Source organism: Salvelinus fontinalis, chromosome 17 (assembly GCF_029448725.1).
Source record: "Salvelinus fontinalis isolate EN_2023a chromosome 17, ASM2944872v1, whole genome shotgun sequence".
Lineage (NCBI taxonomy): Eukaryota > Metazoa > Chordata > Actinopteri > Salmoniformes > Salmonidae > Salvelinus > Salvelinus fontinalis.
In genome coordinates, this window is record NC_074681.1 from 9287736 (window position 1) to 9314839 (window position 27104).

Below are 27104 nucleotides of genomic sequence, written 5' to 3' on the forward strand. Positions count from 1 at the left end.
AGTGGCCCAGCCAGAGCCCGGACTTGAACCCGATCGAACATCTCTGGAGAGACCTGAAAATAGCTGTGCAGCGACGCTCCCCATCCAACCTGACAGAGCTTGAGAGGATCTGCAGAGAAGAATGGGAAACTCCCCAAATACAGGTGTACCAAGCTTGTAGCGTCATACCCAAGAAGACGAGGCTGTAATCGCTGTTCAACAAAATACTGACTAAAGGGTCTGAATACTTATGTAAATGTTATTTTCCCGTTTTTTATTTTTAACGAAAGCCGCAAAAATGTATAAAAACCTGTTTTTGCTTTGTCATTATGGGGTATTGTGTTTAGATTGACGAGGGGGAAAAACAACTTAATCCATTTTAGAATAAGGCTGTAAATTAACAAAAAATGTACATCTTTTCCGAATGCACGTCTGATTTCAATACTGTCTGATGTCACCTCGGGGGATCCAATCTTGCAACTCGGGAGGATGTTGGCACAGTGATGCCATCTGTTATCTTTTCCTTGTTCTCGCTCACAATTTTGTGTAGTTGATTGACAGTTTCTGACAAATTATCGATCTTCTTTGATGTTTCTTCGGTAGCCAGCTCTATGATGGACACTTTGGAGAACGTGGCGTCTTGTTTAGTAGACACTCTGGAGAACGTGGCGTCTTGTTTAGTAGACACTTTGGAGAACGTGGCGTCTTGCTTAGTAGACAGGGACTGGATTGCAGAGAAAAGTTCAGACATGGAAATGTCGTTTTTTACTTTTTTCATCTGTGGATTTTTAATTGGGGTCTGAGGTAAAGAGGTTGCAAGGATTTCATCCTGGTCAGTTTTGTTCTTTCTCTTGCTTGAGTTCGCGGCTTCTTGTGTATCCATGTGGCTCTGGTTTTCGTTGTGGCTAGCTAGCATGTCTGCCGTCTTCTGTGAGACTTGGATATTTCGCCTACTCTTGTCTTTCTGTCGTGTTCTTCCCATTCAACTTGACAAAAAATAACTCTAAACTTATCCCATGTCCATAAAACAAGTTATAGTTAGTTTCTTTCAATATTAATAGCCAATATTTGACTGTTAACCACCTAACCCTCAATGTTGTTTTGAAGAGTGAGAAAACACTCCCTCTCACAGCAACGCCATCTTGGCTCCCTCTCACTTGATTTCCCTGAATTTACAAGCTACTAAAAAGTCAAAAAGTACTCAAGGATATTGGAAATTAAACAACACACTTCTTAAAACTTCTTGTCAATAGGGGGGCGCTGTTTTCACTTTGGAAAAAATCGTGCCCAAATGAAACGGCCTCGTACTCTTTTCTAGATCATACAATATGCATATTATTATTACTATTAGATAGAAAACACTCAGAAGTTTCTAAAACTGTTTGAATTACGTCTGTGAGTAAAACAGAACTCATTTTGTAGCAAACTTCCATGCAGGAAGTGAAAAATCTGAAAACGAGTCTCTGTTTCAGGGCCTGCCTATTCAATTGCCTTATATTTATCGATATGCATGCACTTCATACGCCTTCCACTAGATGTTAACAGGCAGTGGAAGGTGGAATGGGGTGTCTAGCTTGAACTGAGGTCGAACAAGAGCTTTTGGAGTGGCAGGTCAGGAATTTCCTTTGTCTACCAAGGCGCGCGAAGCACCTCGATATTGTCTTCTGATAAGCGTTCGGTTTACACGGCGAATATCTCCGGCTCTGATTTTATTTGATACATGTGATAATAACATCGTAAAGTAGGTTTTTCAACTGAGTTTTATCAGATTATTCAACGTTTATTGGGACTTTTGGAGTTTTCCGTTCTTTGCATCGAGAGAAAATGGGAACCTTATCAACATTGGCTAGCATTGTGGCGCGAATTCGACAGAAGAAAAGGACATTCTAAAACCAAACAACGATTTATTCTGGACCAAGGACTCCTTGTACAAGATTCTGATGGAAGCTCAGCAAAAGTAAGAACAATTTATGATGTTATTTCGTATTTCTGTGGAAAATGTAGAGTCCTATTTTCCGCCCTTTTTGCGGGCGCTGTCTCGCTGTCTCGCTATAACGTAAGCTGTTTGTTATGGTAAAGTTATTTTAAAAAATCTAACACGGCGGTTGCATTAAGAACCAGTGTATCTTTCATTTGCTGTACAACAAGTATTTTTATGGAAAGTTTATGATGAGTTCTTTGGTCAGATTAGGTGAGTGTCCAAAATAGCTCCGGACATTCTGGGGAAATGTTGCTACATATTCACAATGTATAACCACGGTTTGCAGCTCTAAATATGCACATTTTCGAACAAAACATAAGTGTATTGTATAACCTGATGTTATAAGACTGTCATCTGATGAAGTTGCTCAAGGTTAGTAATTCATTTTATATCTTTTGCTGGTTTTTGCGATAGCTACCTTTTGCGGTTGTTACGATCAATGAGGACGATTGTAAGGAGTCAGGCGCAGAGAGCAAAGGTAATGGGGAAAACCACTCTTTAATGTCCAACCAGATGAACAACTGGTAACGTCAAAAACATTTGGCGTAAAATCCGACTTGAGTAAAGTACACACTGGAAAATAAATCCAGACTGTGGAAAAACCCCAACATACATGAACAACCTCATAAAACAGAAAAGACAAGCCCGCACAAACAGAAACGGGCTAAACGAACTTAAATAGCACCACCCTAAACAACCAAACAACAAACAGGTGAAATCAATTAGTCAAAACCAAACGAAAAGGAAAAAGGGATCGGTGGCAGCTAGTAGACCGGCGACGACGACCGCCGAGCGCCACTCGAACAGGAAGGGGAGCCACCTTCAGTAATACTCGTTATAGCGGTGAATAAATGCATTTGTGTGTTTGGCTATTGTGGTAAGCTAATATAATTCTATATTGTGTTTTCGCTGTAAAACACTTTTTAAAAAATCTGAAATATTGGCTGGATTCACAAGATGTTTATCTTTCATTTGCTGTACACCATGTATTTTTTCATAAATGTTTTATGATGAGTATTTATGTATTTCACGTTGCTCTCTGTACTTATTCTGGCTGCTTCGGTGCTATTTGTGATGGTAGCTGCAATGTAAAACTATGATTTATACCTCAAATATGCACATTTTTCGAACAAAACATAAATGTATTGTATAACATGTTATAAGACTGTCATCTGATGAAGTTGTTTATTGGTTAGTGACTAATTATATCTCTATTTGGTCGGTTTTGTGATAGCTACCTATGCGGTAGAAACATGGTGAAAATATGCGGTTGAGTCCTTGGCTATTGTGGTTAGTTAATAGAAATACATAGTGTTTTCGCTGTAAAACATTTTAAAAATCGGAAATGATGGCTGGATTCACAAGATGTTTATCTTTCATTTGCTGTATTGGACTTGTGATTTCATGAAAATTATATTATATGATATCCCTGTCCCGTTAGGCTAGGCTATGCTAGTCAGCTTTTTTGATGTGGTGGATCCCGGATCCGGGAGAGAGAAGTGGTAGAGCTTTAAAGATACTACTCTCATTGAAAACATCAAATCATTAAGCTAAAGATATTTTTGCAAGAAAAGACTTGGGTCATGGAAGTAGATGGGAATTTTTAAAATATCAAGTCAGTGGTAGCCATTAAACGCGCCAAAGAGCTGATGTAATTAAAGAACCATAGAGAAAAGGAGATGATGAGCAAGCTTGACAGTTTTCTAAAGAAAGATAATCTATCTGAAGAAGAGGAGTCTGTGTTCAAGTCTTTACAACTAGAATTAGAACAGCTTTACACAGATCTGGCAGAGGGTGGACAAGAGTCAAGAGCAAAATGGATTGAAGAGGGGGGGGGGGGGGGGGGGGGTTGATGCCATCTGTTGGTAAATGTTAATTACTGTGACTCCAGTGTTTTTTTACCGGTGTGCTCGAGATACCCGGATATAATTGCAATGTACTGAATAAGACTGGTTACTGTCTTCACTCGAACTAGGAAAAACTCCCTAGAAAGGCCAAAACCTAGGAAGAAACCTAGAGAGGAACCAGGCTATGAGGGGTGGCCAGTCCTCTTCTGGCTGTGCCGGTTGGAGATTATAACAGAACATGGCCAAGATGTTCAAATGTTCATAAATGACCAGCATGGTCAAATAATAATCAGGAGTAAATGTCAGTTGGCTTTTCATAGCCGATCATTAAGAGTATCTCTACCGCTCCTGGGGTCTCTAGAGAGTTGAAAACAGCAGGTCTGGGACAGGTAGCACGTCCGGTGGGCAGGTCAGGGTTCCATAACCGCAGGCAGAACAGTTGAAACTGGAACAGCAGCAAGGCCAGGTGGACTGGGGACAGCAAGGAGTCATCATGCCTGGTAGTCCTGACGCATGGTCCTAGGGCTCAGGTCCTCCGAGAGAGAGAAAGAAAGAGAGAAGGAGAGAATTAGAGAGAGCATACTTAAATTCACACAGGACACTGGATAAGACAGGAGAAGTACTCCAGATATAACCAACTGACCCTAGCCCCCCGACACAAACTACTGCAGCATAAATACTGGAGGCTGAGACAGGAGGGGTCAGGAGACACTGTGGCCCCATCCGATGATACCCCCGGACAGGGCCAAACAGGAAGTATATAACCCCACCCACTTTGCCAAAGCACAGCCCCCGCACCACTAGAGGGATATCTTCAACCACCAACTTACCATCCTGAAACAAGGCCGAGTATAGCCCACAAAGATCTCCACCACAGCACAAACCAAGGGGGGGCGCCAACCCAGACAGGAAGATCACGTCAGTAACTCAACCCACTCAAGTGACGCACCAATCCTAGGGACGGCATGAAAGAGCACCAGTAAGCCAGTGACTCAGCCCCTGTAATAGGGTTAGAGGCAGAGAATCCCAGTGGAGAGAGGGGAACCGGCCAGGCAGAGACAGCAAGGGCGGTTCGTTGCTCCAGAGCCTTTCCGTTCACCTTCACACTCCTGGGCCAGACTACACTCAATCATATGACCTACTGAAGAGATAAGTCTTCAGTAAAGACTTAAAGGTTGAGACCGAGTCTGCGTCTCTCACATGGGTAGGCAGACTATTCCATAAAAATGGAGATCTATAGGAGAAAGCCCTGCCTCCAGCTGTTTGCGTAGAAATTCTAGGGACAATTAGGAGGCCTGCGTCTTGTGACCGTAGCGCACGTGTAGGTATGTACGGCAGGACCAACTCGGAAAGATAGGTAGGAGCAAGCCCATGTAACGCTTTATAGGTTAACAGTAAAACCTTGAAATCAGCTCTTGCCTTAACAGGAAGCGAGTGTAGGGAAGCTAGCACTGGAGTAATATGATCAAATTTCTTGGTTCTAGTCAGGATTCTAGCAGCCGTATTTAGCACCAACTGAAGTTTATTTAGTGCTTTATCCGGGTAGCCGGAAAGTAGAGCATTGCAGTAGTCTATCCTAGAAGTAACAAAAGCATGGATAAATTTTTCGGCATCATTTTTGGACAGAAAATGTCAGATTTTTGCAATGTTACGTAGATGGAAAAAAGCTGTCCTTGAAACAGTCTTGATATGTTCGTCAAAAGAGAGATCAGGGTCCAGAGTAACGCCGAGGTCCTTCACAGGTTTATTTGAGACGACTTTTCAACCATCAAGATTAATTGTCAGATTTAACAGAATATCTCTTTGTTTCTTGGGACCTAGAACAAGCATCTCTGTTTTGTCCGAGTTTAAAAGTAGAACGTTTTCAGCCATCCACTTCCTTATGTCTGAAACACAGGCTTCTAGCGCGGGCAATTTTGGGGCTTCACCATGTTTCATTGAAATGTACAGCTGTGTGTCATCCGCATAGCAGTGAAAGTTAACATTATGTTTTCGAATGACATCCCCAAGAGGTAAAATATATAGTGAAAACAATAGTGGTCCTAAAACAGAACCTTGAGGAACACCGAAATGTACAGTTGATTTGTCAGAGGACAAACCATTCACAGAGACAAACTGATATCTTTCCGACAGATAAGATCTAAACCAGGCCAGAACTTGTCCGTGTAGACCAATTTGGGTTTCCAGTCTCTCCAAAAGAATGTGGTGATCGATGGTATCAAAGGCAGCACTAAGGTCTAGTAGCACGAGGACAGATGCAGAGCCTCGGTCTGACGCCATTAAAAGGTAATTTACCACCTTCACAAGTACAGTCTCAGTGCTATGATGGGGTCTAACACCAGACTGAAGCGTTTCGTATATATTGTTTGTCTTACATTTACATTTACATTTAAGTCATTTAGCAGACGCTCTTATCCAGAGCGACTTACAAATTGGTGCATTCACCTTATGACATCCAGTGGAACAGCCACTTTACAATAGTGCATCTAAATCCTTTAAGGGGGGGGGGGGGGTCAGAAGGATTACTTTATCCTATCCTAGGTATTCCTTAAAGAGGTGGGGTTTCAGGTGTCTCCGGAAGGTGGTGATTGACTCCGCTGTCCTGGCGTCGTGAGGGAGTTTGCTCCACCATTGGGGGGCCAGAGCAGCGAACAGTTTTGACTGGGCTGAGCGGGAACTGTACTTCCTCAGTGGTAGGGAGGCGAGCAGGCCAGAGGTGGATGAACGCAGTGCCCTTGTTTGGGTGTAGGGCCTGATCAGAGCCTTTGACATTGTTTGTCTTCAGGAAGGCAGTGAGTTGCTGCGCAACAGCTTTTACATTTTTTTTTGAGAGGAATGGAAGATTCGATATAGGCCGATAGTTTTTTATATTTTCTGGGTCAAGGTTTGGCTTTTTCACTGCCACTTTTAGTGAGTTTGGTACACATCCGGTAGATAGAGAGCCGTTTATTATGTTCAACATAGGAGGGCCAAGCACATGAAGCAGCTCTTTCAGTAGTTTAGTTGAAATAGGATCCAGTATGCAGCTTGAAGGTTTAGAGGCCATGATAATTTTCATCATTGTGTCAAGAGTCAATAGTACTAAAACACTTAAGTGTCTCTCTTGATCCTAGGTCCTAGAAGAGTTGTGCAGACTCAGGACAGCTAAGCTTTGGAGGAATACGCAGATTTAAAGAGGAGTCCGTAATTTGCTTTCTAATGATCATGATCTTTTCCTCAAAGAAGTTCATGAATTTATTACTGCTGAAGTGAAAGCCATCCTCACTTGGGGAATGCTGCTTTTTAGTTAGCTTTGCGACAGTATCAAAGAGAAATTTTGGATTGTTCTTATTTTCCTCAATTAAGTTGGAAAAGTAGGATGATCGAGCAGCAGTGAGGGCTCTTCGATACTGCACGGTACTGTCTTTCCAAGCTAGTCGGAAGACTTCCAGTTTGGTGTGGCGCCATTTCCGTTCCAATTTTCTGGAAGCTTGCTTCAGAGCTCAGGTATTTTCTGTATACCAGGGAACTAGTTTCCTATGACAAATGTTTTTAGGGGTGCAACTGCATCTAGGGTATTGCGCAAGGTTAAATTGAGTTCCTCAGTTAGGTGGTTAACTGATTTTTGTCCTCTGACGTCCTTGGGTAGGCAGAAGGAGTCTGGAAGGGCATCAAGGAATCTTTGTGTTGTCTGAGAATTTATAGCACGGCTTTTGATGCTCCTTGGTTGGGGTCTGAGCAGATTATTTGTTGCGATTGCAAATGTAATAAAATGGTGGTCCGATAGTCCAGGATTATGAGGAAAAACATTAAGATCCACAACATTTATTCCATGGGACAAAACTAGGTCCAGAGTATGACTGTGGCAGTGAATAGGTCCAGAGACATGTTGGACAAAACCCACTGAGTCGATGATGGCTCCAAAAGCCTTTTGGAGTGGGTCTGTGGACTTTTCCATATGAATATTAAAATCACCAAAAATTTGAATATTATCTGCTATGACTACAAGGTCTGATAGGAATTCAGGGAACTCAGTGAGGAACGCTGTATATGGCCCAGGAGGCCTGTAAACAGTAGCTATAAAAAGTGATTGAGTAGGCTGCATAGATTTCATGACTAGAAGCTCAAAAGACGAAAACGTCATTTTTTTTTTGTAAATTGAAATTTGCTATTGTAAATGTTAGCAACACCTCCGCCTTTGTGGGATGCACGGGGGATATGGTCACTAGTGTAACCAAGAGGTGAGGCCTCATTTAAGTAAATTCATCAGGCTTAAGCCATGTTTCAGTCAGGCCAATCACATCAAGATTATGATCAGTGATTAGTTCATTGACTATAACTACCTTTGAAGTGAGGGATCTAACATTAAGTAGCCCTATTTTGAGATGTGAGGTATCACAATCTCTTTCAATAATGGCAGGAATGGAGGAGTTCTTTATCCTAGTGAGATTGCTAAGGCGAGACACACACACACACACACACACACACACACACACACACACACACACACACACACACACACACACACACACACACACACACACACACACACACACACACACACACACACACACACACACACACACACTCCTGAGCCTCACCCCTAAGTCACCTGTGCTGCAGAGAGTCAAAAGTTCAGAAGGGTAAAGCCCCAGATAGGCGTGGCCACTATACACTATAAAGGACTCTAACTCACTTCAACTAACTTACTACGACATCAAGAATCACAGCATCTACTGAAGAGCAGGACACTAAGATTTCAAACACTGAAGTCAATGTCTGCTTCCTTCAGAGGCTATTAGAGGGAAGTGACTGATTTCATTACAAAATGGCTTCTGGTTCATCTTTCCAAGAGGAGGATCTCTCTTGTCCTGTGTGCTGTGACATCTTCAAGGATCCCGTTCTCCTGTCGTGTGGCCACTGCTTCTGTAAAACCTGTCTGCAGGAAACCTGGAAACATAGGGAATCTCGGGAATGTCCAGTCTGCAGGAGAAAATGTTCCAAAGATTGGTATCCTCCTAACCTTTCTCTAAAGAGCCTGTGTGAGGCCTTCTCACGGTCACATATAGAGAGTCAGAAATCAACAAGCAAGATAAGCTCTGTGCTCTGCAGTCTGAATGGAGAGACACTGGAGCTGGAGGATAAACAGCCTGTCTGTTTGGTGCGGCAGGATACAAGACAACATAACCACAAACCACTAGATGTACAGGATCATAAGGTATCCATATGTTCTTGTGTATTTTCAGCTGTCTAAAATGGTGTGTGTGTGTGTGTGTGTGTGTGTGTGTGTGTGTGTGTGTGTGTGTGTGTGTGTGTGTGTGTGTGTGTGTGTGTGTGTGTGTGTGTGTGTGTGTGTGTGTGTGTGTGTGTGTGTTTGAACAATGCCTAAAAAAATAATTGCTTATTCCTGTAACGATTGTGATATGATTATTGACAATAAAGTGTAAAACTAGAACACAGAGACTCTGTCCATAGTAACACTAGAACACAGAGACTCTGTGTCCATAGTAACACTAGAACACAGAGACTCTGTCCGTAGTAACACTAGAACACAGAGACTCTGTCCATAGTAACACTAGAACACAGAGACTCTGTCCGTAGTAACACTAGAACACAGAGACTCTGTCCATAGTAACACTAGAACACAGAGACTCTGTCCATAGTAACACTAGAACACAGAGACTCTGTCCGTAGTAACACTAGAACACAGAGACTCTGTCCATAGTAACACTAGAACACAGAGACTCTGTCCGTAGTAACACTAGAACACAGAGACTCTGTCCGTAGTAACACTAGAACACAGAGACTCTGTCCGTAGTAACACTAGAACACAGAGACTCTGTCCGTAGTAACACTAGAACACAGAGACTCTGTCCATAGTAACACTAGAACACAGAGACTCTGTCCATAGTAACACTAGAACACAGAGACTCTGTCCGTAGTATCACTACAACACAGAGACTCTGTCCGTAGTATCACTAGAACACAGAGACTCTGTCCATAGTAACACTAGAACACAGAGACTCTGTCCGTAGTAACACTAGAACACAGAGACTCTGTCCATAGTAACACTAGAACACAGAGACTCTGTCCGTAGTAACACTAGAACACAGAGACTCTGTCCACAGTAACACTAGAACACAGAGACTCTGTCCACAGTAACACTAGAACACAGAGACTCTGTCCACAGTAACACTAGAACACAGAGACTCTGTCCACAGTAACACTAGAACACAGAGACTCTGTCCGTAGTAACACTAGAACACAGAGACTCTGTCCGTAGTAACACTAGAACACAGAGACTCTGTCCGTAGTAACACTAGAACACAGAGACTCTGTCCGTAGTAACACTAGAACACAGAGACTCTGTCCGTAGTAACACTAGAACACAGAGACTCTGTCCGTAGTAACACTAGAACACAGAGACTCTGTCCGTAGTAACACTAGAACACAGAGACTCTGTCCGTAGTAACACTAGAACACAGAGACTCTGTCCGTAGTAACACTAGAACACAGAGACTCTGTCCGTAGTAACACTAGAACACAGAGACTCTGTCCATAGTAAAGTGTCAATGTTTCATTGTAGGAGGAACTCCAGACGGCCCTGAAGCCTTTACAGGAGAAGCTGGAAGTCTTTAATAAAGTTAAACTCACCTGGAATCAAACAGCTTGGCATATTAAGGTAAGAATGAGTTGTAATGTTCAGAGGGCTTACATTCCACTCCTTATGCAAACATTACAATCTGGGCTTTGTTTGGCATGTCAAGAAGTGTCAAGGAGTGGAATGATAGCAGATACAGACTGGTACCCAAGATTCCTTATAGAACCAAAAAGGGGTTCTATTGCTTGCGTCATGTGTGGAACCCCTCAACATTCTATATTAGAACCCTTTTATAGGGTTCTGTGATCAGAACCCTAGAGCAGAGGTATTCAACTCTTGCCCCTAACGAGGTCCAGAGCCTGCTGGTTTTCTCTTCTACCTGATAATTAATTGCACACACATGTTGTTCCAGATCTTAACCCGTTCCTGATTCGATGGGAGAAATCTTTTTTTTTTAAATGCAGTTGAACTGGCTTCGAGGTCCAGAGTTGAGTTTTGAAGGTTCTAGGGGTTCTTCTTCACTGAACCAAAATGGTTCCATATAGAACACTGCATGATGCCATTTATGAGTTATCGCTACAACTAATAAATAGTCCTATTTTTAGCTAAGAATATAATTTAATAAACAACGAAATAATGGACAAAAGAATACCAGCGTCGTTTTTTAGATTTTATTTTCATTATATGCACGGGTGGCCAGGGAGGCATCTCTTTGTTTCACGGGTGGCCAGGGAGGCATCTCTTTGTTTCACGGGTGGCCAGGGAGGCATCTCTTTGTTTCACGGGTGGCCAGGGAGGCATCTCTTTGTTTCACGGGTGGCCAGGGAGGCATCTCTTTGTTTCACGGGTGGCCAGGGAGGCATCTCTTTGTTTCACGGGTGGCCAGGGAGGCATCTCTTTGTTTCACGGGTGGCCAGGGAGGCATCTCTTTGTTTCACGGGTGGCCAGGGAGACATCTCTTTGTTTCACGGGTGGCCAGGGAGGCATCTCTTTGTTTCACGGGTGGCCAGGGAGACATTTCTTTATTTCAACTCTGGCTGACCTCTTCACAACACAACACAACACAACCCAATACAACACAACACAACACAACACAACCCAACCCAACCCAACACAACACAACACAACACAACACAACCCAACACAACCCAACCCAACACAACCCAACACAACCCAACCCAACCCAACCCAACCCAACCCAACCCAACCCAATACAACCCAACCCAATACAACCCAACCCAATACAACCCAACCCAATACAACCCAACCCAACACAACCCAACCCAACCCAACACAACCCAACCCAACCCAACCCAATACAACCCAACCCAATACAACCCAACCCAACACAACACAACACAACCCAACCCAACACAACCCAACACAACCCAACCCAACACAACCCAACCCAACACAACCCAACCCAACCCAACCCAACCCAACCCAACCCAATACAACCCAACCCAACCCAACCCAACCCAACCCAATACAACCCAACCCAATACAACCCAACCCAATACAACCCAACCCAATACAACCCAACCCAATACAACCCAACCCAACCCAACCCAACCCAACCCAACCCAATACAACCCAACCCAATACAACCCAACCCAATACAACCCAATACAACCCAACCCAACCCAACCCAACCCAACACAACACAACACAACACAACACAACCCAACCCAACACAACACAACCCAACCCAACACAGTCCATAAGGAACAATACAAGCGTGTCTGCTGCTCTGTTCTCAACCCCCCCAAAACAGCAGACCTCACACATACAGTGGAGATGAGCACAGGTCTAAGCTACATTGTAGAGCCCCTGAATAGAGAGCATGTTGTGGGGTTAAGGGCCTTGCTCAAGTGCCCAACAGTAGGGGAATGTATTGAGGATGTGAACCCAGCAGCCCTCCAGCTGTCAAATCAATTCTGCCCATTTTTTCCCAGCGCCCAGCCTGGGATTTGAACCGGCCACAGGTCCAAATCGTTAGCAACTGGGTTACCTGCAGCCAGTACAGTATGGGTTGTTGGCTGGCTGGTTCCGGAGGGGAAGACAAAAGGAGCAAAACATGAGTTAATCTGCAGAAATAAACATGAGTTAATCTGCACCAATAAACATGAGTTAATCTGCACCAATAAACATGAGTTAATCTGCAGCAATAAATATGAGTTAATCTGCACCAATAAACATGAGTTAATCTGCACCAATAAACATGAGTTAATCTGCACCAATAAACATGAGTTAATCTGCAGAAATAAACATGAGTTAATCTGCACCAATAAACATGAGTTAATCTGCACCAATAAACATGAGTTAATCTGCAGCAATAAATATGAGTTAATCTGCACCAATAAACATGAGTTAATCTGCACCAATAAACATGAGTTAATCTGCACCAATAAACATGAGTTAATCTGCAGAAATAAACATGAGTTAATCTGCACCAATAAACATGAGTTAATCTGCACCAATAAACATGAGTTAATCTGCACCAATAAACATTAATAAATCTGCACCAATAAACATGAGTTAATCTGCATCAATAAACATGAGTTAATCTGCACCAATAAACATTAATAAATCTGCACCAATAAACATGAGTTAATCTGCATCAATAAATATGAGTTAATCTGCAGCAATAAACATCAGTTAATCTGCAGCAATAAACATGAGTTAATCTGCATCAATAAACACGAGAGAGATAGAGATGGGATGGGGGCGTTGGAGATGGGATGGGGGCGGTAGAGATGGGATGGGGGCGCTGGAGATGTGATGGGGGAGCTGGAGATGTGGATGGGGGCGCTGGAGATGGGATGGGGGCAGTAGAGATGGGATGGGGGTGTTGGAGATGGGATGGGGGCGTTGGAGATGGGATAGGGGCACTGGAGATGGGGGCGCTGGAGATGGAATGGGGGTGTTGGAGATGGGATGGGGGCGTTGGAGATGGGATGGGGCACTGGAGATGGGATGGGGGTGTTGGAGATGGGATGGGGGCGCTGGAGATGGGATGGGGGCACTGGAGATGGGATGGGGGCGCTGGAGATGGGATGGGGGCGCTGGAGATGGGATGGGGCACTGGAGATGGGATAGGGGCGCTGGAGATGGGATGGGGGCACTGGAGATGGGATGGGGGCGTTGGAGATGGGATGGGGGCGCTGGAGATGGGATGGGGGCGCTGGAGATGGGATGGGGGCACTGGAGATGGGATGGGGGCGCTGGAGATGGGATGGGGGCACTGGAGATGGGATGGGGACGTTGGAGATGGGATGGGGGCGCTGGAGATGGGATGGGGGCACTGGAGATGGGATGGGGGCACTGGAGATGGGATAGGGGCGCTGGAGATGGGATAGGGGCACTGGAGATGGGGGCGCTGGAGATGGGATGGGGGCACTGGAGATGGGATGGGGGCGTTGGAGATGGGATGGGGGCGTTGGAGATGGGATAGGGGCACTGGAGATGGGGGCGCTGGAGATGGGATGGGGGCAATGGAGATGGGATGGGGGCGCTGGAGATGGGATGGGGGCGCTGGAGATGGGATGGGGGCACTGGAGATGGGATGGGGGCGCTGGAGATGGGATGGGGGCGTTGGAGATGGGATAGGGGCACTGGGGATGGGATGGGGGCACTGGAGATGGGATGGGGGCACTGGAGATGGGATGGGGGCGTTGGAGACTGGATGGGGGCGTTGGAGATGGGATAGGGGCACTGGAGATGGGGGCGCTGGAGATGGGATGGGGGCACTGGAGATGGGATGGGGGCACTGGAGATGGGATGGGGCACTGGAGATGGGATCGGGGCACTGGAGATGGGATGGGGGCACTGGAGATGGGATGGGGACGTTGGAGATGGGATGGGGGCGCTGGAGATGGGATGGGGGCACTGGAGATGGGATGGGGGCACTGGAGATGGGATAGGGGCGCTGGAGATGGGATAGGGGCACTGGAGATGGGGGCGCTGGAGATGGGATGGGGGCACTGGAGATGGGATGGGGGCGTTGGAGATGGGATGGGGGCGTTGGAGATGGGATAGGGGCACTGGAGATGGGGGCGCTGGAGATGGGATGGGGGCAATGGAGATGGGATGGGGGCGCTGGAGATGGGATGGGGGCGCTGGAGATGGGATGGGGGCACTGGAGATGGGATGGGGGCGCTGGAGATGGGATGGGGGCGTTGGAGATGGGATAGGGGCACTGGGGATGGGATGGGGGCACTGGAGATGGGATGGGGGCACTGGAGATGGGATGGGGGCGTTGGAGATGGGATGGGGGCGTTGGAGATGGGATAGGGGCACTGGAGATGGGGGCGCTGGAGATGGGATGGGGGCACTGGAGATGGGATGGGGGCACTGGAGATGGGATGGGGGCACTGGAGATGGGATCGGGGCACTGGAGATGGGATGGGGGCGTTGGAGATGGGATGGGGGCACTGGAGATGGGATGGGGGCACTGGAGATGGGATGGGGGCGTTGGAGATGGGATGGGGGCGTTGGAGATGGGATAGGGGCACTGGAGATGGGGGCGCTGGAGATGGGATGGGGGCACTGGAGATGGGATGGGGGCACTGGAGATGGGATGGGGGCGTTGGAGATGGGATGGGGGCGCTGGAGATGGGATAGGGGCACTGGAGATGGGATGGGGGTGTTGGAGATGGGATGGGGGCGTTGGAGATGGGATATGGGCACTGGAGATGGGGGCGCTGGAGATGGGGGCGCTGGAGATGGGGGCGCTGGAGATGGGATGTGGGCGCTGGAGATGGGATGGGGGCGCTGGAGATGGGATGGGGGCGCTGGAGATGTGATGGGGGCGCTGGAGATGGGATGGGGGCGCTGGATATGTGATGGGGGAGCTGGAGATGGGATGGGGGCACTGGAGATGGGGGCATTGGGGATGGGGGCGCTGGAGATGGGGGAGCTGGAGATGGGATGGGGGCGCTGGAGATGGGGGAGCTGGAGATGGGATGGGGCGCTGGAGATGGGGGCACTGGAGATGGAGGCGCTGGAGATGGGATGGGGGAGGTAGAGATGGGATGGGGGCGCTGGAGATGGGATGGGGGCACTGGAGATGGGATGGGGGCGCTGGAGATGGGATGGGGGAGCTGGAGATGGGATGGGGGCGCTGGAGATGGGATGGGGACGCTGGAGATGGGATGGGGGAGCTGGAGATGGGATGGGGGCGCTGGAGATGGGGGCACTGGAGATGGGATGTGGGCGCTGGAGATGGGGGCACTGGAGATGGGATGGGGGAGCTGGAGATGGGATGGGGGCACTGGAGATGGGATGGAGGCGCTGGAGATGGGGGCACTGGAGATGGGATGGGGGAGCTGGAGATGGGATGGGGGCGCTGGATATGGGGGCACTGGAGATGGGATGAGGGCGCTGGAGATGGGGGCGCTGGAGATGGGATGTTGGCGCTGGAGATGGGATGGGGGCACTGGAGATGGGTGCGCTGGAGATGGGATGGGGGCGCTGGAGATGGGATGGGGGAGATGGGATGGGGGCACTGGAGATGGGGGCGCTGGAGATGGGATGGGGGAGCTGGAGTTGGGGGCGCTGGAGATGGGATGGGGGCGCTGGAGATGGGATGGGGGCGCTGGAGATGGGGGCGCTGGAGATGGGATGGGGGCGCTGGAGATGGGATGGGGGCGCTGGAGATGGGATGGGGCGCTGGAGATGGGATGGGGGCACTGGAGATGGGATGGGGGAGCTGGAGATGGGATGGGGGAGCTGGAGATGGGATGGGGGCCCTGGAGATGGGATGGGGGCGCTGGAGATGGGATGGGGGCGGTAGAGATGGGATGGGGGCACTGGAGATGGGATGGGGGCGCTGGAGATGGGGGCGCTGGAGATGGGATGGGGCACTGGAGATGGGATGGGGCACTGGAGATGTGGATGGGGGCGCTGGAGATGGGGGTGTGAGCAGGTGGGTCTGGGCAGGGTGATGTGGTCGCTGGAGATGGGGGTGTGAGCAGGTGGGTCTGGGCAGGCTGATGCGGGCGCTGGAGATGGGGGTGTGAGCAGGTGGGTCTGGGTAGGGTGATGCGGGCTCTGGAGATGGGGGTGTGAGCAGGTGGGTCTGGGCAGGGTGAGGCAGGCGCTGGAGATGGGGGTGTGAGCAGGTGGGTCTGGGCAGGGTGATGTGGGCGCTGGAGATGGGGGTGTCGGCGGGTGGGTCTGGGCAGGGTGATGCGGGCGCTGGAGATGGGGGTGTGAGCAGGTGGGTCTGGGCAGGGTGATGTGGGCGCTGGAGATGGGGGTGTGAGCAGGTGGGTCTGAGTAGGGTGATGCATGGGGGTGTGAGCAGGTGGGTCTGGGCAGGGTGATGCGGGCGTTGGAGATGGGGGTGTGAGCAGGTGGGTCTGGGTAGGGTGATGTGGGCGCTGGAGATGGGGGTGTGGGCAGGTGGGTCTGGGCAGGGTGATGTGGGCGCTGGAGATGGGGGTGTGAGCAGGTGGGTCTGGGCAGGGTGATGTGGGCGCTGGAGATGGGGGTGTGAGCAGGTGGGTCTGGGCAGGGTGATGTGGGCGCTGGAGATGGGGGTGTGAGCAGGTGGGTCTGGGCAGGGTGATGTGGGCGCTGGAGATGGGGGTGTGAGCAGGTGGGTCTGGGCAGGGTGATGTTGTGGAGGTTTTGTCTGATTTGTCTGGATTAAGATGGCGCCGAAGAACATGTCTGACGTTTTACATTCTCCCAGCCAATTGTGCTATTTTGTAAAAAAAAGAAAAGAAGTGTTTTGTGTAACTTATTTTTTAACTTATTGTGTAATTTATTTTTTTACTTATTGTGTACATAATGTTGCTGCTACTGTCTCTTATGACCGAAAATAACTTCTGGACATCAGAAAGCGATTACTCACCGTGGACAGGGAGAAACTTTTTCCTTTCACGAGTCCGACAAGAAGGATATCCTGCTTTCACTGGAACAGGCCCAGATCCACGCCTTTTGCGTGAAGAAAAGATGGCGGAAAAGAGGCCGCAGATCGGGAATCCTTCTGAGAATCCGGAGAAGAGCGAGTAAACTCCCAATGCCTTCCATTCTCATTGCAAAAGTGCGATTGTTAGAAAATAAAATTGATGACCTAGTATTAAGATTATCCTACCAAGGGGACATCAAAAAATGTAACATCTTATGTTTCACCGAGTCGTGGCTGAACGACGACACGGATAATAAATAGCTGGAGGGATTTTAAATGCACCGTCAGAACAGAGAAGCTACCTCTGGTAAGACGAGGGTTGGGTGTGTGTGTCTTTTTGTCAATACCAGCTGGTGCGTGATGTCTAATATTAAAGAAGTGTCGAGGTATTGCTCGCCTGAATAGAGTACCTCATGATAAGCTGTAGACCACACTATCTACCAAGAGAGTTCTCATCTGTATTTTTCATAGCCATCTATTTACCACCACAAAGTGAAGCTGGCACTAAGACCGCTCTCTACCAACTCTATAAGGCCACAAGCATAGAAGATAATGCTCACTCAGAAGCTGCGCTCGTAGTGGTCGGGGACTTTAATGCAGGCAAACTTACATCAGTTTTACCACATTTTTACCAGCATGTCACATGTGCAATTAGGGGGAAAAAAACTCTAGACCACGGTTACTCCACACACAGAGACACATACAAAGCTCTCCCCCACCCTCCATTTGGCAAATCTGACCAAAATTCTATCCTCCTGATTCCTGCTTACAAGCAAAAACTAAAGCAGGAATTACCAGTGACTCGCTCAATATGGAAGTGGTCAGATGATGCAGATGCTAACCTACAGGACTGTTATGTAGCACAGACTGGAATATGTTCCGGGATTCATCCAATGGCATTGAGGAATACACCACATCAGTCATCGGCTTCATCAATAAGTGAATCAATGATGTTGTTCCCACAGTGACTGTACGTACATATCCCAACCAGAAGCCATGGATTACAGGCAACATCCGCATCGAGCTAAAGGCTAGAACTGCCACTTTCAAGGAGTGGGAGACTTAGCTTATAAGCTTAAAAGAAATCCCGCTATGCCCTCAGACGAACCATAAAACAAGCAAAGCGTCAATACAGGATTAAGATTGAATCCTACTACACCGGCTCTGACACTCGTCGGATGAGGCTTGAAAACTACAAAGGGAAACCCAGACGCGAGCTGCCCAGTGACACGAGCCTACCAGACGAGCTAAATGCCTTTTATACTCGCTTCGAGACAAGCAACACTGAAGCATGCACGAGAGCACCAGCTGTTCTGGATGACTGTGTGATAACGCTCTCGGTAGCCGATGTGAACAAAACATTTAAACAGGTCAACATTCACAAAGCCGCTGGGCCAAATGGATTACCAGGACGTGTACTCAAAGCATGCGCTTGACACTGTCAAGTGTCTTCACTGACATTTTCAACCTCTCCCTGAGCGAGTCTGTATTACCTACATGTTTCAAGCAGACCACCATAGTCCCTGTGCCCAAGGAAGCGAAGGATAACTGGCTAAATGATTACCGCCCCGTGGCACTCACGTCGGTAGCCATGGTCTTGGTTCACATCAACAGCATCCTCCCGGATACCCTGGACCCACTCCAATTCTTATACCGCTCCAACAGATCCACAGATAACGCAATCTCAATTGCACTCCACACTGCCCTTTCTCACCTGGACAAAAGGAACACCTATGTGAGAATGCTGTTCATTGATTACAGCTCAGCGTTCAACACCATAGTGGCCTCAAAGCTCATCACTAAGGTAAGAACCCTGGGACTAAACACCTCCCTCCGCATCTGGATCCTGGACTTCCTAGCGGGCCGCCCCCAGGTGGTAATGGTAGGCAACAACACGTCTGCCACACTCATCCTTAACACTGGAGCCCCTCAGGGCTGTGTACTTAGTCCCCTCCTCTATTCCCTGTTCACCCACGACTGCGTGGCCAAACACGACTCCAACACCATCCTTAAATTTGCTAACAACACAACAGTGGTAGGCCTGATCACCGACATCGATGGCATATAGGGAGGACGTCAGAGAACTGTCAGTGTGGTGCCAGGACAACAACCACTCCCTCAATGTGAGCAAGAGCAAAGGAGGTGATCGTGGGCTACAGGAAACGGCGGGCCGAACAGGCCTCCATTAACATTGACGGGGCTGAAGTGGAGCGGGTCGAGAGTTTCCTTAGTGTCCACATCACAAACAAACTATCATGGTCCAAACATACCAAGACAGTCGTGAAGAGGGCACAACAACACCTATTCCCCCTCAAGAGACTGAAAAGATTTGGAAAATATACAGCTGCACCATCGAGAGCATCCTGACCGGTTGCATCACCGCCTGGTATGGCAACTGCTCGGCATCTGACCGTAAGGCACTACAGAGGGTAGTGCGAACGGCCCAGTACATCACTGGGGCCAAGCTTCCTGCCATCCAGGACCTATATAATAGGCGTTGTCAGAGGAAAGCCCATAAAATTGTCAGAGACTCCAGTATAGACTGTTTTCTCTGCTACCGCACAGAAAGCGGTACTGGAACACCAAGTCTAGGACCAAAAGGCTCCTCAACAGTATATACCCCCAAGCCATAAGACTGCTGAACAATTCATAAAATCGCCACCGGACAATTTACATTGACCCCCCCCCCCCCCCCACCTTTTGTACACTGCTGCTACAGTACTCGCTGTTGTTTGTTACCTGTGCATAGTCACTTCGCCCCCACCTACATGTACAGATTACCTCAACTAGCCTGTACCCCCACACACTGACTCGGTACCGGTGCCCCCTGTATATAGCCTCGTTATTGTTATTCTTAATGTGTTACTTTTTATTTTAGTCTACTTGGTAAATATTTTCTTAACTCTTCTTGAACTGCACTGTTGGTTAAGGGCTTGTAAGTAAGCATTTCACGGTAAAGTCTACACTTGTTGTATTCGGCGCATGTGACAAATAAAGTTTGATTTGATGTTGTTGATCTGGAGATGAGGGTGTGAGCAGGTGGGTCTGGGCAGGGTGATGTTGTGGATGTTTTGTCTGATGTCGTTGATCTGGAGATGAGGGTGTGAGCAAGTGGGTCTGGGCAGGGTGATGTTGTGGATGTTTTGTCCGGTAAAACAAATAATAAAGAAACATATTACACATATGCATTTTTTCCCTAAGAGTTCAGGCTTGTGTAATATTACAATATAATATGAAAATACAAGGAGAAACTACAGTGATGTAGGCTATCATCATCTAGTCCTTTCACTGTCTCCAGAGCCAGGCCCAGGACACAGAGAGGCAGATTAAAGAAGAGTTTCAGAAACTTCACCAGTTTCTACGAGAGGAGGAGGAGGCCAGTATAGCGACACTGAGGGAGGAAGAGGAGCAGAAGAGTCAGATGATGAAGGAGAAGATTAAAGAGATGAACAGACAGATATCATCACTTTCAGATGCAATCAGAGCCATAGAGGAGGAGATGAGAGCTGAGGCCATCTCATTGCCGCTGGTAAGGACTAATATCTGAACAGTAAGTATATTATTGTGACTGGTAAGGACTAATATCTGAACAGTAAGTATATTATTGTGACTGGTAAGGACTAATATCTGAACAGTAAGTATATTATTGTGACTGGTAAGGACTAATATCTGAACACTAAGTATATTATTGTGACTGGTAAGGACTAATATCTGAACAGTAAGTATATTATTGTGACTGGTAAGGACTAATATCTGAACAGTAAGTATATTATTGTGACTGGTAAGGACTAATATCTGAACAGTAAGTATATTATTGTGACTGGTAAGGACTAATATCTGAACACTAAGTATATTATTGTGACTGGTAAGGACTAATATCTGAACACTAAGTATATTATTGTGACTGGTAAGGACTAATATCTGAACAGTAAGTATATTATTGTGACTGGTAAGGACTAATATCTGAACAGTAAGTATATTATTGTGACTGGTAAGGACTAATATCTGAACAGTAAGTATATTATTGTGACTGGTAAGGACTAATATCTGAACAGTAAGTATATTATTGTGACTGGTAAGGACTAATATCTGAACAGTAAGTATATTATTGTGACTGATTTGATTTTATATTTTATATTCATTATTCATTTCCTATTTTGTCCCCCTGCAGAACTACAAGGCCACAATGAAAAGGTAAGTGATCTGCCTTCTGCCTCTCTCTTGACTCTGTGGTTCTGAACCCAACTCCACAGTAACACTGACTTGACTCTGTGGTTCTGAACCCAACTCCACAGTAACACTGACTTGACTCTGTGGTTCTGAACCCAACTCCACAGCAACACTGACTTGACTCTGTGGTTCTGAACCCAACTCCACAGCAACACTGACTTGACTCTGTGGTTCTGAACCCAACTCCACAGCAACACTGACTTGACTCTGTGGTTCTGAACCCAACTCCACAGCAACACTGACTTGACTCTGTGGTTCTGAACCCAACTCCACAGCAACACTGACTTGACTCTGTGGTTCTGAACCCAACTCCACAGCAGCACTGACTTGACTCTGTGGTTCTGAACCCAACTCCACAGCAACACTGACTTGACTCTGTGGTTCTGAACCCAACTCCACAGTAACACTGACTTGACTCTGTGGTTCTGAACCCAACTCCACAGTAACACTGACTTGACTCTGTGGTTCTGAACCCAACTCCACAGCAACACTGACTTGACTCTGTGGTTCTGAACCCAACTCCACAGCAACACTGACTTGACTCTGTGGTTCTGAACCCAACTCCACAGCAACACTGACTTGACTCTGTGGTTCTGAACCCAACTCCACAGCAACACTGACTTGACTCTGTGGTTCTGAACCCAACTCCACAGCAGCACTGACTTGACTCTGTGGTTCTGAACCCAACTCCACAGCAACACTGACTTGACTCTGTGGTTCTGAACCCAACTCCACAGTAACACTGACTTGACTCTGTGGTTCTGAACCCAACTCCACAGCAACACTGACTTGACTCTGTGGTTCTGAACTCAACTCCACAGCAGCACTGACTCTTTAATGTTCTTTCAGAGCCCATTTCACACTGCCGGATCCACAGCTGGTCTCAGGAGCGCTGATAGATGTGGCCAAACACCTGGGCAACCTGCAGTTCAGAGTCTGGGAGAAGATGCAGGGAATTGTGAAATACAGTAAGTATCATTTTGTTTGCCTACGATGAACAATTTCCTTAATTTATGATATTTTTAAACAGTAAAACATTAATGCATTTAGACAAACAGGAGGAAAACATGTACTATGATATTCTGTCAAAAATACATTATAGTAAAACACTTTCTTGTATGTAATAGTGTTCAAAAACATGAAACACATTTTAATCAATAAAGTGTATCAACTACTTACAAGTTCCCTCTGTCCTGGTGTCAGTCCTGATATCACGACATGTTCTAGTCCTGATATCACGACCAGTTCTGGTCCTGATATCACGACAAGTTCTAGTCCTGATATCACGACCAGTTCTAGTCCTGATATCACGACCAGTTCTAGTCCTGATATCACGACATGTTCTAGTCCTGATATCACGACAAGTTCTGGTCCTGATATCACGACAAGTTCTAGTCCTGATATCACGACCAGTTCTAGTCCTGATATAACGACCAGTTCTAGTCCTGATATCACGGCAAGTTCTAGTCCTGATATCACGACCAGTTCTAGTCCTGATATCACGACCAGTTCTAGTCCTGATATCACGACCAGTTCTAGTCCTGATATCACGACAAGTTCTAGTCCTGATATCACGACCAGTTCTAGTCCTGATATCACGACATGTTCTAGTCCTGATATCACGACAAGTTCTGGTCCTGATATCACGACAAGTTCTAGTCCTGATATCACGACCAGTTCTAGTCCTGATATCACGACAAGTTCTAGTCCTGATGTCACGACCAGTTCTAGTCCTGATGTCACGACCAGTTCTAGTCCTGATATCACGACAAGTTCTAGTCCTGATATCACGACCAGTTCTAGTCCTGATATCACGACCAGTTCTAGTCCTGATATCACGACAAGTTCTAGTCCTGATATCACGACAAGTTCTAGTCCTGATGTCACGACCAGTTCTAGTCCTGATATCACGACAAGTTCTAGTCCTGATATCACGACAAGTTCTAGTCCTGATATCACGACCAGTTCTAGTCCTGATATCACGACAAGTTCTAGTCCTGATATCACGACCAGTTCTAGTCCTGATATCACGGCAAGTTCTTGTCCTGATATCACGACAAGTTCTAGTCCTGATATCACGACCAGTTCTAGTCCTGATATCACGACAAATTCTAGTCCTGATATCACGACCAGTTCTAGTCCTGATATCACGACATGTTCTAGTCCTGATATCACGACAAGTTCTGGTCCTGATATCACGACAAGTTCTAGTCCTGATATCACGACCAGTTCTAGTCCTGATATAACGACCAGTTCTAGTCCTGATATCACGGCAAGTTCTAGTCCTGATATCACGACCAGTTCTAGTCCTGATATCACGACCAGTTCTAGTCCTGATATCACGACCAGTTCTAGTCCTGATATCACGACAAGTTCTAGTCCTGATATCACGACCAGTTCTAGTCCTGATATCACGACATGTTCTAGTCCTGATATCACGACAAGTTCTGGTCCTGATATCACGACAAGTTCTAGTCCTGATATCACGACCAGTTCTAGTCCTGATATCACGACAAGTTCTAGTCCTGATGTCACGACCAGTTCTAGTCCTGATGTCACGACCAGTTCTAGTCCTGATATCACGACAAGTTCTAGTCCTGATATCACGACCAGTTCTAGTCCTGATATCACGACCAGTTCTAGTCCTGATATCACGACAAGTTCTAGTCCTGATATCACGACAAGTTCTAGTCCTGATGTCACGACCAGTTCTAGTCCTGATATCACGACAAGTTCTAGTCCTGATATCACGACAAGTTCTAGTCCTGATATCACGACCAGTTCTAGTCCTGATATCACGACAAGTTCTAGTCCTGATATCACGACCAGTTCTAGTCCTGATATCACGGCAAGTTCTTGTCCTGATATCACGACAAGTTCTAGTCCTGATATCACGACCAGTTCTAGTCCTGATATCACGACAAATTCTAGTCCTGATATCACGACCAGTTCTAGTCCTGATATCACGACAAGTTCTAGTCCTGATATCACGACCAGTTCTAGTCCTGATGTCACGACCAGTTCTAGTCCTGATATCACGACAAGTTCTAGTCCTGATATCACGACCAGTTCTAGTCCTGATGTCACGACCAGTTCTAGTCCTGATATCACGACAAGTTCTAGTCCTGATATCACGACAAGTTCTAGTCCTGATGTCACGACCAGTTCTAGTCCTGATATCACGACAAGTTCTAGTCCTGATATCACGACAAGTTCTAGTCCTGATATCACGACCAGTTCTAGTCCTGATATCACGACAAGTTCTAGTCCTGATATCACGACCAGTTCTAGTCCTGATATCACGACCAGTTCTTGTCCTGATATCACAACAAGTTCTTGTCCTGATATCACGACAAGTTCTACTCCTGATATCACGACCAGTTCTAGTCTTGATATCACGACCAGTTCTAGTCCTGATATCACAACCAGTTCTAGTCCTGATATCACGACTAGTTCTTGTCCTGATATCACGACCAGTTCTAGTCCTGATGTCACGACTAGTTCTAGTCCTGATAACACGACCAGTTCTAGTCCTGATATCACGACCAGTTCTAGTCCTGATATCACGACAAGTTCTAGTCCTGATATCACGACCAGTTCTAGTCCTGATATCATGACCAGTTCTAGTCCTGATGTCACGACCAGTTCTAGTCCTGATGTCACGACCAGTTCTAGTCCTGATATCACGACCAGTTCTAGTCCTGATATCACGACCAGTTCTAGTCCTGATGTCACGACCAGTTCTAGTCCTGATATCACGACAAGTTCTAGTCCTGATATCACGACCAGTTCTAGTCCTGATATCACGACCAGTTCTAGTCCTGATATCACGACAAGTTCTAGTCCTGATATCACGACAAGTTCTAGTCCTGATATCACGACCAGTTCTTGTCCTGATATCACAACAAGTTCTACTCCTGATATCACGACCAGTTCTAGTCCTGATATCACGACCAGTTCTAGTCCTGATATCACGACCAGTTCTAGTCCTGATGTCACGACCAGTTCTAGTCCTGATGTCACGACCAGTTCTAGTTCTGATGTCACGACCAGTTCTAGTCCTGATGTCACGACCAGTTCTAGTCCTGATGTCACGACCAGTTCTAGTCCTGATGTCACGACCAGTTCTAGTCCTGATGTCACGACCAGTTCTAGTCCTGATGTCACGACCAGTTCTAGTCCTGATGTCACGACCAGTTCTAGTCCTGATGTCACGACCAGTTCTAGTCCTGATATCACGACAAGTTCTAGTCCTGATATCACGACCAGTTCTAGTCCTGATATCACGACCAGTTCTAGTCCTGATATCACGACCAGTTCTAGTCCTGATATCACGACCAGTTCTAATCTCTAGTTCTATCTGTTCAGGTCCTGTGATTCTGGACCCAAACACTGCTTACCGATATTTCATCCTGTCTGAGGATCTGACCAGTCTAAGATTCTGTGCGAGTCAACAGCTTCCTGACAACCCAGAGAGGTTTGATTACAATGCATTGGTCCTGGGCTCTGAGGGCTTTAACTCAGGGACACACAGCTGGGACGTTGAGGTTGGGGACAGTACAGTCTGGTCCGTGGGTGTCATACAAGAGTCTGCCCAGAGGAAGGGAAACATGAAGCCTGAAAGGTGGATTATGTGTTATAGTGGAGGTAAATACGGAGCAAGCCCCCCATCAGGGCCAGGTATACCCATCACAATGAGACCAAAACCCCAGAGGATCAGAGTGCTGCTGGACAGGGACAGAGGACAGCTGTCATTCTCTGACCCTGATAATAACACACACCTGCACACATTCACACACACCTTTACTGAGCAAGTCTTTCCAGCCATAGGTCATGTCTCTAAAGTTCACCATCTGAGAATCGTACCAGGGAAGATCTCTATAAAGATGGAGTAGACTCACAAAATCGTCTGTAGCGTCCGAACGGTTCGGCTTAACAAACTATTATGACGCCTCTATGGAAAGATGAGACTCTCACAAACACGTACATGTCGGTTGTTTTCCTCACAAGACTCATCTGAAGGTCCCCCTGTACCAGTTTTTTAAAAAATGGATGGAAGTACAATGCCTTCGGAAGTATTCAGACCCCTTGACTTCTTCCATATTTTGTTACGTTACAGCCTTATTCTAAAGTCAATTAAATAAATAAAAATGATCATCAATCTACACACAATACCCCATAATGACAAAGCGAAAACAGGTTTTTAGAATTTTTGCAAACATATTAAAAATAAAAACTCCCCAAATACAAGTGTGCCAAGCTTGTAGCGTCAAACCCAAGAAGACTTGAGGCTGTAATCGCTGCCAAATCTGCTTCAAAAAAGTACTGAGTAAAGGGTCTGAATACTTATGTAAAGTTATATTTCCATTTATTTTATTTTATGTGTTCTATTGGCTAATAGCAGTAAGGACTGTCTGTTATTCAATGTGTTTCTATTGGCTAATAGCAGTAAGGACTATCTGTTATTCAGTGTGTTTCTATTGGCTAATAGCAGTAAGGACTATCTGTTATTCAATGTGTTTCTATTGGCTAATAGCAGTAAGGACTATCTGTTATTCAATGTGTTTCTAT

General features: G+C 46.7%; 1 protein-coding gene across 2 annotated transcripts; it reads left to right on the forward strand.

Annotated features, from left to right (window-relative positions):
- Positions 1 to 8544: 8544 nt before the first annotated feature.
- LOC129814558 (E3 ubiquitin-protein ligase TRIM35-like) lies at positions 8545 to 26862 on the forward strand. 2 transcript variants are annotated; one of them, XM_055867733.1, is made up of 6 exons: positions 8545 to 9004; positions 10373 to 10468; positions 20602 to 20832; positions 21475 to 21497; positions 22383 to 22501; positions 25902 to 26862. In XM_055867733.1, the coding sequence occupies exons 1-6, from the start codon at positions 8615 to 8617 to the stop codon at positions 26426 to 26428; spliced, it is 1386 nt and encodes a 461-aa protein (XP_055723708.1). In that variant the 5' UTR covers positions 8545 to 8614; the 3' UTR covers positions 26429 to 26862. The 2 variants fall into 2 exon arrangements, with proteins under 2 accessions (XP_055723708.1, XP_055723709.1); XM_055867734.1 differs by having other exon boundaries at positions 20602 to 20825; positions 21468 to 21497.
- Positions 26863 to 27104: the final 242 nt, after the last annotated feature.

Bases quoted from the DNA above. Each gene is read 5' to 3' on its own strand.
- LOC129814558 (XM_055867733.1), top strand. From the start codon at position 8,615: ATGGCTTCTGGTTCATCTTTCCAAGAGGAGGATCTCTCTTGTCCTGTG. The intron at 9,005-10,372 runs GTATCCATATGT...GTTTCATTGTAG, and splicing joins TAGATGTACAGGATCATAAG to GAGGAACTCCAGACGGCCCT. The intron at 20,833-21,474 runs GTAAGGACTAAT...GTCCCCCTGCAG, and splicing joins AGGCCATCTCATTGCCGCTG to AACTACAAGGCCACAATGAA.